This window comes from Coptis chinensis, chromosome 5 (assembly GCF_015680905.1).
Source record: "Coptis chinensis isolate HL-2020 chromosome 5, ASM1568090v1, whole genome shotgun sequence".
In the NCBI taxonomy this organism is placed as follows: domain Eukaryota; kingdom Viridiplantae; phylum Streptophyta; class Magnoliopsida; order Ranunculales; family Ranunculaceae; genus Coptis; species Coptis chinensis.
Window position 1 is genome coordinate 31,344,627 of NC_141460.1, and position 11,500 is coordinate 31,356,126.

Consider the following 11,500-nt stretch of genomic DNA (forward strand, 5'->3'; position numbering starts at 1 on the left):
TATTTGCTACTTTCATTTATATCCATAGGATCATGAGATAAATCCTTCCCTTTGTGGGGGGTTAATGATGCTCATGTGAGGGATAACTTTAGTGATGTGATTTTAGTAAGTTGTTTAGGAAGAACAACTAGACATACATCCTATCCCAAAATGGTAGTTGGTGTAGAGTCTAGTTATGAATCAAGGTGATGATCTTAGAGATAAGTCATTGCTTTGGTTCTACATGCTAGCAATATGATCTTATAGATTAGTCATAGTGTTAGGGATCAAATTAATCTTTATTAGGACTTGTCTATGAGTTCTAGGAAGATTAAGATGCAAGAACTTAAAATCACACAATAGAGGTTATCTTCACATTAGGAAAATTAACTCTCCACTTTTATCTTAGTCAATTTTTATTTTTGTTTTAGTTGTATGTTTACGTAACTTAAAGTTTTCATTTTGTGCATTAAAAGAAACCAAGTAGTTAGTATTTATACAATCATAGCTAAACTTACTCACTAGTTTCCTAAAATAGCAAAACCAAGTTGTAAGTGGTCTTAGACTTAGGATGGTTCGAAATCCCTACTCAAAGCTATACACACGAATATCGTGAGTAAGGAATATTCTTTGTTTTCACACTTTGTCCAATTAAAGGAACAAATCTCTAACACTACAAAAAGGTGAACATCAGTTCCCTTCTGACTTCTAACCATAATTTTCGCAGGTGGCTTGTGGGATTAAAACTCCATTGGTAATGACTATGGGGAGATCTTCAAAATATATTAAAGTGTCACATATCATATTGTTATTGTTCCCTTGTCGAGACAAGATACTTACTATCTCTTTCGATTTTGATTTTTTCTTAGGTTATCGATGGGAAAGTTCTGGGTCAGGAAGAAATTGTCAATCATGGTACTGTGAGTTGCTCTAGGAGTTCTAGTCACACTGCTCTGGGAGTTGCTCAGTTGAATCGGTGGAATAAATTGAGTGATCTGGAGGAGCAAGCTGCCGAATTATGTGATCAGAGGCTTCTGGAACACATGATTGTGGGTGGCCCATTAATAAAGAGGAATTCCTCCATTGTTACCAGGAGAAATATGCCTTTGGAGCCCGCATTTTGCACTGATCCAAAATACCTTGCACAGTTGTATTGGTGGTACCATGAACGCAACCTATTAAAGTCTAGTGTTTCTAACTTTGTAAAGCTCAGGTTTTATGGTCGGGGTTTGGACTTAAGCATGAGCACATACCACTTGCTTAGCCCTAATCAGTAGCTAAATGATGAGGTATGTCAACTGTTGCTCTGAACTTACCCAACTTAATTCGCAACTCGTTTCGTCTTATTGATAAATTCGTTATTTCTTTTTGTCGCCAAGGTTATTTCGCTCTACATGGCGCTTCTTGACAGGGCCCATAACAGACTTGCCAACTCTGATGATGTACTCAGAACACGTGATTCGTCATAGTCCTACACTGTCATCCCCGATACACTGATCCCGGTTATTTGACCGAAACCCACTTCTTTTCTCATACTTTTCTAGGCTTTATGAGGCCGTGCAAATAACTTTTGTTTCAACTGATGCAGGTCAGCTGGGAGTCATTGTATATGACTGTTGAAGTGAGCCTTACCAATCCGAGCCTGACTACGAAACAAAAGATTTATGTCCTTGCTTCCAACCTTTCATCGAACCAAAAGATGACCTTCAGAGATATGCTCCAACCAAACACATGCATTGGATACTGGTGGTCTTCAACTTCCCCACTTGGACTTGCTGGATATATGATTCGTTGGCGGAGCCTATCGCCGATCCTAAACCCTACCTCGAAAAGCTCAGTACCCTACTTTAGTATGCCCTCTTAATGCTCGACAAAGGTTGTATACCACAATCGAAGCTCCGGAAAAAGTGGAATATCAAATACGCTAACTGTGTAAAGCAGACAGATTCTTACAATTATGGGGTCTTCGTATTGGCTTTTGCAGATCAGCTACTGCAAAATCAGCGTCTCAATTTCACCCGGACTGGGGCCTTGATAAGAAATACGGTGGCCAAAGACTTGCTTGCCTGTGGCTTAACCTGCTTGCCGGGTTGAACAGAATGGTAAAATCGGGGTTGACCGTGAAAAAACACAAAAATGCAGTGCTTTAGTCCTTGGATGGACAAACTAAACGACGTGCTATTAGATTTTGTTTTTAATTGCTTTAATTAAGATTAATCTTTCTTAATTAAGTACTTTTGCCTACACTACTAACATCACATAAACGAAGACGACATGCCGTCAATTGGAGTATGCCACGAATTGAACGTTTATATAGATCTTTCTTTACCACGTGATCTATTTTCGAGACTAAAACAACATACAATACCATTGAGACATTATAAACCTTCTTTGGAAATAAATTGATCTCTGATGCCTCTGCTCATATTACCAATTTCTAAACAACATCATAGCTTTCCAGTACTAATTATTGAAGCTGCTCACGTGGTGCTTCTTAAATTTGTTTGTATATTGGTACTTAATATATATATGAGCAAGATCATACTCCACTACATGTTTTGACTTCTCTATTTCGATATTGAGTTTTGGGCATACACATATTTGTTCTTACCCAGGTATACATTTGTACAACAAATAAAAACTAGAACTACAATGTTCTACCGTCGCATTCACATCTTTATTTTTTTCGGGTATACTTTTGTACTGATAAAAACTATGTTGTTCTGCCATATACTTATAATGGGATTAACAAAACCATATCTTTGATTAAAACGAAAAAGCAGGCCCTGTCATACATTTTCTATACAAGAACTTCATTTTACAACAACTAAACTAAGATATAAGACAATAGGAAAGCTCCCAAACATTTTCAATGCCATTTGGTCAATATGGTAGGAGAAAAGAGAGGGAAAGGAATTGGAATTTGGGCGGGAACAAAGAGAGTTTTCGTTGGTGACTTTGTACTTAATAGTGTAAGTTGTTGAGAGAAAAAAAGAGACGTCCTGTTTGGGTAGGAATAGGAGAGAGAAAATAACTTCTGATGTACTTGGTAGGAAGAGATGTGACAAGAGGGTGGGAAATGTTCAAGGGTATATATGTAAATTCGTATAATGATATATCATTTTTTCTAAAAAAAAAACACTAATACCTTGAAGGGTATTAAGGATATTTCATACAATCAGTAAGTGGGGGCCATGTCCAGCAGTGGAATAAATCATCTCTGCCGTATTCAACGGGTTCAGTTGTCCTAAAGATTAAGTCAACGTCCGATTCAGGAAGCTTCCCTTTTTTGAATATAGAGTCCAATTTCTTGAATTCACATTATATATCCCCACTATTCCCCAGTGTATAAAAGAAATGAGATTAAGATTCTCATAATCTCATGTTAGTACGAAAAAGCGATTTATGCTGAGGATATGAAAATCATAGGATGTTAACAGGTTACAAGTTACAGGTTACACTTCGTATTTTGGGATTCATTCAATGGGCTTATCCAAAAGGTTAAGGACCTAGTTCAAATAGAGTTCCAATATAGCACAACTTTATAGAAAAGATATATTGTCAGAAAGTCTCATTTAAAAATTTACAGTGAAATAACAGTACATGAAATATCAGATGATTTGAAATAGGATGCAGATGGTAATGTAGTAGTCATATTTATGACAAGTAACATCACATATATTATATGCCTAAAATATAGTACTTGCATGAGATGAGAGTACATAAACTTAATTCAAAAGGGGTACAGAGAGACAAGTAGGTAATTTTGGACCATGAGATGGAAAAGAAAGATCAAGAGTTAGAAAAACACTTAGGAAATAGTATAAAACCCATAATAAATAGGGTTAAGGAGGAAGAAGAAAAAGAAAAAAAAAAGGCTACTCTACAAACAAGAAAAAGAGGGATAGAGAGGAGAGAAAAAAGAGAGTTACAGCGTGGCTTGATCCCCTAGTAAGGGGGCACGTAAGGAACCCAAATGGGTTCAGCCGATCAATTCAAATGACCTCTTCCCCGATCTAAAACCAAGAAGAACAAACCAATTTAATTTCTGAATCATTCCCACACACTTGAGTTGATCACTATTTATAAAGGGTGACATATAAGGTTAATGGTATGAAAATGAGTTCATACAATAGAATTGAAAGTATGTTTAATAAAAAAAAAAGACAATCTGAAATGCAAAGTAAAGTGCATGCATCGGTTAGTGTATTGGCATGCACTTACAGAAGGTACAAGGAAGCAACTCATTCTAGCTTTATACTTTAAAAGAGTACTCACACCAGATTTACAGTGTCACGGATGAAGGACAACAGTACATTAAAATGTTTAACAAGTCTTGAACTACGATTAGTGACTGGGGAGTATTTATGAATGCTGCACTGTGATTCAGAATACAGCATAAATGCAGTACTAAAAATCTTTATGCAACATGGAGTTCCACAGCTGACTTCTCCAGTGGAACATAATTGTTGGAAACTTCATTAAACTTGCATTACAAGAATTCACACCACATATACGTTGTACCAGAAACCAAAATAGCCTCTCAGAATGACAATCTCGCTGAAAAATAAAATCTGTACCACTTTTATTTACTTCTGAGTTTCTAAAACAGAATAGCCAGGCAGGGATTTACTAAATCATACCAGAAGGAGAAACAAATTAAGTGTGAAGGGTGCACCTGCTTCCCATTTGCATATGTTGTTTTTCCTTTTTTGATATAAAACCAATTTTTATTTACAGAGATTGGGCCTAAAGCCCACGGTTCCAAAATAATTATAGAGAAAAGACACCCCATTTGTTATTTATGAATAAAACCCACCCAGTTGACTTTTTAGTTATATTACAAGTTTGCCCTTTAATACAAACGTCAAATATATGAAACCTGGCTTGCGTTGTTTTAAAAACTTGTGAACTTTGTTTTGAAATCTTTGCGAAATTTCTTCCGGTATTTTTGTCTTCAACCATTCTTTAGATTTCTCTAGCGAAATTTCTCCCGAAACTAGATATTCCACTACAACATAAATGTTGTAATGTCAAGCGAAATTTCCCCTAAAACTAGATATCCCACTGCAACATGAATGTTACAATGTCGAATGCACTTGACATTGCTACCAAGTTATTGTTCATCCAAGAAAGTCTCATGCTTCAAATATCAATTGGTGTTGAATATAAAACTTGTATCATTTATGGTAAAGAAGTATAATTGACAATCACAATAAGTCATATACACACTCAAAACCAAACTGTCACTAATCATAAGCTCCCTACTTATCATCTCTCTTATTCCAATTTATTGGACCTATCCTAACTTGTGTGCATAAAACGTCACAATTCTTAATCAATTTGCAATGTCAAGTACACTTGACATTGCAAATTCACAACGTCAAACTCATTTGACTTCCTAACCAACAAAAACAACATAGAAGCAATCGAAATGATAACTATCCTAGATCCTATTGTTTAAAAGTAATAACATTAATTTCTTTGTAAAGCTACTACAAATTTCGATTATAAGACATACGAACACTACCATCGAACCATATTTTTTTTCTAACTAAAACTAGTAGTAATAACTCGTCGGATCTAGATGGATTTCAACCATCACCCTCTCACTTAATAATAATTCTAAACTAACACATAAAAAATAACACGGTCAACTAACACAATGACATGGCACTCCAACATCAATATTGTACCATGAAAAACCACCACTGCAACATCAATGTTGCACCTAGAAATATCACTACAATATCAATGTTGCACCATGAACAACCACCACTGTAACATACATGTTGCACTGATTGCAACATCAATGTTGCACCTTGAAAAACCATCATTGCAACATCAATGTTGCACTATGAAAACCACTGCAACATCAATGTTGCACTATAAAACCAACTATTGCAGTGACTACAACATCAATGTTCCATCGAGAAATATCACTGCAACATCAATGTTGCACCATAAAAATCACTGCAACATTAATGTTGCACCGAAAAAATACCACTGCAACATCAATGTTGCACCGAGAAATATCATTGCAACATCAAAGATGCACAATGAAAAATAAGTAGAATGGATGATTTGCTATGAATGGAAAGAGAATAAGGTTGTGTTTGGTTCAAGGAAAATTGAGAAAAAGAAAGTGTTTTCAAGGAAATTGAAAACTTTTGAATGTTTAGTTCACAATGGAAAATGAAAAACTAGAAAGCAGATTCTTCAAATGTGTTCAAAAGGAGGAAAGCAACATCCATTTTAACAGAGAAGAAGTTGTTTTCTATTTTTGACGGAGGCTTGCAAGAAAGAGAGGGAGAGATTTTAGAGATTGTAGGTTTCAAAAGGTTTTGATTCTCTACTTTGCGCAAATTTCACAAGCCTTGATCCAGTACTCCCAAACTACAATCAACCACAACAAACTTTTCCATTTCCAACCAAACACACAAAATCCAAATTCTTAGAATATCAACATGGAAAACCAAATCAAAGAATCTGTTTTCTTTTAGAATCAGATTTCAGTGAACCAAACACAGCCTAAGTGTTTTTAGAGAGAGAAAATAAATTTTTATCTCTTATTTTCACCTAGGTGGACACAAGTCAACATGCCACGACATTGTGTCATTTTTTCTGTGTTAGTGTGCAAGATTATTGCTTACTTACTGAGTGCTCTTCCATTTTGAGCAGATCATTTGTCAACCCACACATACCAGCTTGAACTCTAAGCATTGATGTTAATGATCAAATTATTTTGTGGTCACATCCATATTAGCTTGTAACATCAATATGAACTGCTTATTCTCAAATGAGAAAACACAGCCATGACTGCACTTACCAAAATTCAAAAGAACTAATATAATGCTCTAATGAATTCACAAGCGTAAGTTGCCGTGCATATCATTCCATGGAAAATCTTATACAGTTGCAAACACACACTAAATTAAGTTGATCGACTAGTTAAATAACCAATAACACTTGAACTTATAGGACAAGAGCAAATGACTTGTCACCATAGATTTCATTTATTGCATAGTTCACATGTTTATCTGGCTCTATATATATATTAACAATTAACATCTAGACATAGCTTTCAGAACTGAAAAGGTTTAAGCAACAAAGTCAGGCAAGCTAACGATTATGGATATCCAAGGAACATTGTATAATTCATCTACTCATGCATACTCTATATAACTCATTGATATATAAGTACTTCATGCATATCGATTATAAATTAATTATATGGTCTGCTTTGTACTGTGCACCACCTAAGTGGATGACTAACATTGCACACCTAAAAAGCATCTTCCTTTACTAAACTTTCCAAAACACAAAAATAATACTTCCACACCTAACTCAAATTCAACTGCAACACTCATTTGACAGCACGAATTCGATTCACACTTGAGTATTCTAACATTTACATCTTTAAAGTGATCAATCTCAAACAAATTCAAATGCAAAGCTCAATTGAATGCAAAACACCTCAATGTCAATTTGATAAAATACAAAATAAATTGGACAACGTTAACTTCCACCCTCTGTAATTTTGACACACAAGAAACACAAGAGTGAGTGGTGGAGAAAGCATTATCGATTGATGAATTAATTTGGAAAAGAGAGGAAGATGTTGATGTTGGTTATTAGGAGAAAGATTTTGTTCTTGAAATGGAATGGCCGAGAACCTTTCCATGATCAGACAATGGTCTCCATCAACTTCTTCATCGTCTTCTCTGTCTTTTATTTTCTTCCGGATCTATTGAGAAGAACTACTAACTCATGATAGAATAGAAGAAAGGTTAAAACAGACATTAAAAAAACTAAAGAAGATGAAATAGTTGGGTCAATGCCCTTATCCTACAAACTTAATGTATCGGACTCTTTTAAATCATAACTAAAAAAGCCAGGTGGGCTTTAGCCGTAATTGCCGAAGTCAATGCCTTTTAAGCTAATTAATTCTGGATTCAGGGTTTTAAACCTAGTTTTATGTTTTATTTATTGAACCAGTCCAAAAGTGGCGCTTACGAAGTAGTTTTAGGCTTTTAGCAAATATAAGAAAGTGTGTGCATTAACTGGTACCCTGTAAAACTTCTCATCCTGATGTTTACAAGGACAGGAAATAACTACACAGTACATGGTACTGAACCAATCAACAAACAATATATATCAACAGCCAACAGATTGAAAATACAACAATCAACATACATGCCACAACAGGAATTCAGAATTGCTGTGCTCAGGCTAAATGACTGGCCATATGAACTTCGATATCACTTGCAACATTCATAATATACAACTGCACTCATTCAGCATTATGCCCATCAGAAGATGGGTGAATTAGTTGAATCATTTGGGCACCACAAACAATGCAAGGGGTCCTAACTGACAATTTGTCAATGAAATTCTATATCACCTAACCATTTATCTTTGATCCAGTACACCATAAAATTAGATCTATAGGAAATGCTCGACACAATGACAAGTGTAATCTCTTTCAATTTCATCGAGTCTCCTGAGTCAGGGTCGGCCCTGCCTATAGGAAATGATCCATAAAAAATATAACAATCCAGTTCACCAAAATCCAAAAGAAGAAATGGGCACAAATGAATCAATTAAGTACAGACAACATTTAAGGGTCCATTAAAAAGAGATAAACTTTCACTAATGCATACTGCAGTCATAATACTAGTATTTCCCTAAAGCAGTGTCCAAAAGAACCGTTGCAGTTAAAAAGAGATTAACTTTCACTAATGCATACTGCAGTCATAATACTAGTATTTCCCTAAAGCAGCGTCCAAAAGAACCGTTGCAGTCAAAATACAACAGTGATAAAAATTAACATAGTTCTCTATACTTGATATATTTGATAGAGCTCAAACAATGCAATCCAAAGCCCTTTCAGCAGGAAACACAGGGTAACAAGGCAATCAAAGAGCAAAATACAAAAGGATCCGCATCGCAGAATACACAGGGTAACAAGGCAATCAAAGAGCAAAAACAAAAATACTTCAAAGAATTTTTGCTAAAGATCTTGAAACATGAAAAGAATGCAAAAAACTTGCTCAGGCCAAAACAGGATAGAATAACATTTTCTTTATAATACAACTTTCAGTGGGTAACCAAACAATAAAAGAGTGAGGAAAACAGAAGGGCACAACACGTGCCAAATGGGGGACATTAGAGGTGGTCGACGCATATGTTCAAAATCCCACAGCTTTTGACAAATGACAAAAGCGAAAAAATCCAAAAGAAACAACTGAAAGAGCAACATAACAGACTGCTACCACACAAAAATAAAATATTTATATTAATAACAAGTTTGTAGCACAACCAACCAAGAAGAGTGGCCTTGTCCTCGATTGAATATCCTTCAAATGGCTTCAGAAGGTACCAATACTACTATCAGTCTAATCAGCCACTCTTGGGTTTGCAAAAACATTGCGAATGTCTGTATAAACTCTTAACCACTCCCTATCTAATACCCTGTAGATCATCATCTTTCAAGTTGGATTCCAATAGATCTCACAGTAGTCTTACACCTGACCATACTTACAGTTAACACCAAATATTGGAACAAAAACTTCCCCAATCAATGGTTGCCTCCACAACCACCAAGTTTACTCTAAATCTATTTATTCCCACTTGTGCAGTTACACATCACTCGTCAACAATATACGAGAGAAGAAACAATCTAAGAGCTTAACAAATAACCCTGCCTATGTTATCAAATTCCTGTTTCTCCTTTCTCAAAGAAATGACTGCAGTAAGAAGCAAAGGCAAAAGTCGTCATATCTCGTCCAAACTTACCTTCCCTTTCCTAACAGGTTCACTATAAAATTTGGCCTTCTAGATCATGTAAAAAACATGAAACATCAAGGAATGCCTTTGTTAAAATCTAACCTCTGAACCTATTTGAAGTTAATCATTTAAGTAAGGTACCATTAAAAAGTATTTAATTATAAGACAGTGACTGATAAAACCATGCTAAACTTGAATATTAACATTACAAAGTACGAAAAATAACAACTAAAGTACCCCTAGCATTATAACAAAAGATTTCCATTATCAGTAAAACTTAAAGGTGCAATACATGTAAAACTCACTGTCGCTTCCCACAAACTGACTCTGAAACACTTAGTTCCATTCCACCTTCCTTTCATTTCAGTAACTTTTATCATCTAGGGCTTTTAATACTTCACTGAAGCAAGCGCTAGAATGTTAAAAATTCATAATTATTAGTTAAGGAGTGTCAAGGGAAAACATAGAAAGGTTATGCAGAACTGTTTCATCCAATAACATTGTTATTGCTGGCCTATTTTCAATTGTTCTACCTACTATAGTTCTTCCATATTGACTTACAAAGCATTGTTATATGGATAATCAACTAACCAACACTGTTTGCCTCTTCGAGTCATATTAATAATCCATATATAACATTTCACACTTTTACACTAATCATCCAAATGAGAGGTAAAACACAAACATCTATGCAAACAATTCAAAATTACTAACAAACAATAGACTTTCAAGACAACCATATAACATAAATCAAATCTTCAAACAACATCAATAATGACCACAATATCACGATATAAAATGACAACCAAAACTAAATAATCCAGCAATTAACCATAGTCAATAAAAAAAGGAACATATAACAATGTCTTAAACAGAACTTAAATCACCAGATCCAAAGTAAACATTTTACCTAAACAATAGAACATAAAAATAAAAGTCTTTAAACCAAATTTCCAAAACATCAGACACCTCCTAGGCAGTAAGAACAACAGCACCACCAGCCTCCTTAATCTTCTTCTCAGCAGTCTTGGAAATCAACTTAGCCTTAACAACAATAGGCTGATTCACAGGCAACATACCTTTACCAAGAACTTTAAAATACCCCATTTGAGTAACATCCAAAACAGGTGCATTATCCTTAGTAGCTTTATCTTTAGCTTCTTGTGGAACCAATGACCAGAGTTTGTCAATATTAACAATAGGACAGTAAAACTTGTTACGTAGTTTATGGAAATACCTCATACCAACTTTACCGAAATAACCAGGATGGTATTTGTCGAATAAGATACGGTGGTGGTGCATTCCTCCTGCGTTACCACGTCCTCCTGGATGCTTACGGTGCTTTCCGATGCGTCCATGTCCTGCTGATACGTGGCCTCTCTTCTTTCGGTTCTTCTTCAAACGAGTGGTCATTTCTCTATTTTGGGTTTGGGGAAAAAATGAGGCGAGGGAGAGTTTGAGGTAGGAATTGTAGGTTTTATAGTGAGGTGTGGTTCTAGGGTTATGAATTTGTGTGACGAATTTGTCCTTCGTGGGTTGGGTTTTTGTTTCTGGGTAAGGCCCATTTTATATAGTTAGATTTGTTTGTTTGGACTTTCATGTCTGGATGGATCAATGGCTTCGCAATGTCGACCGAGTTAGAAGTTCTTCTCAGGCTGATGCGGACTTTGGGCTTAGAATTGACCAAGGCCCAAAATATCGATATCGATCAATATATCGGTGTACTCAAAAA

At 35.4% G+C, this 11,500-nt stretch overlaps 1 protein-coding gene across 1 annotated transcript; it reads right to left on the reverse strand.

Moving 5' to 3' along the window:
* Positions 1 to 10,580: 10,580 nt before the first annotated feature.
* Positions 10,581 to 11,226, reverse strand: LOC147497299 (large ribosomal subunit protein uL15x). Its single transcript, XM_086559910.1, has one exon. The coding sequence runs from the start codon at positions 11,179 to 11,181 to the stop codon at positions 10,741 to 10,743; it is 441 nt and encodes a 146-aa protein (XP_086416036.1). The 5' UTR covers positions 11,182 to 11,226; the 3' UTR covers positions 10,581 to 10,740.
* Positions 11,227 to 11,500: the final 274 nt, after the last annotated feature.

Bases quoted from the DNA above. Each gene is read 5' to 3' on its own strand.
- LOC147497299 (XM_086559910.1), bottom strand. From the start codon at position 11,181: ATGACCACTCGTTTGAAGAAGAACCGAAAGAAGAGAGGCCACGTATCA.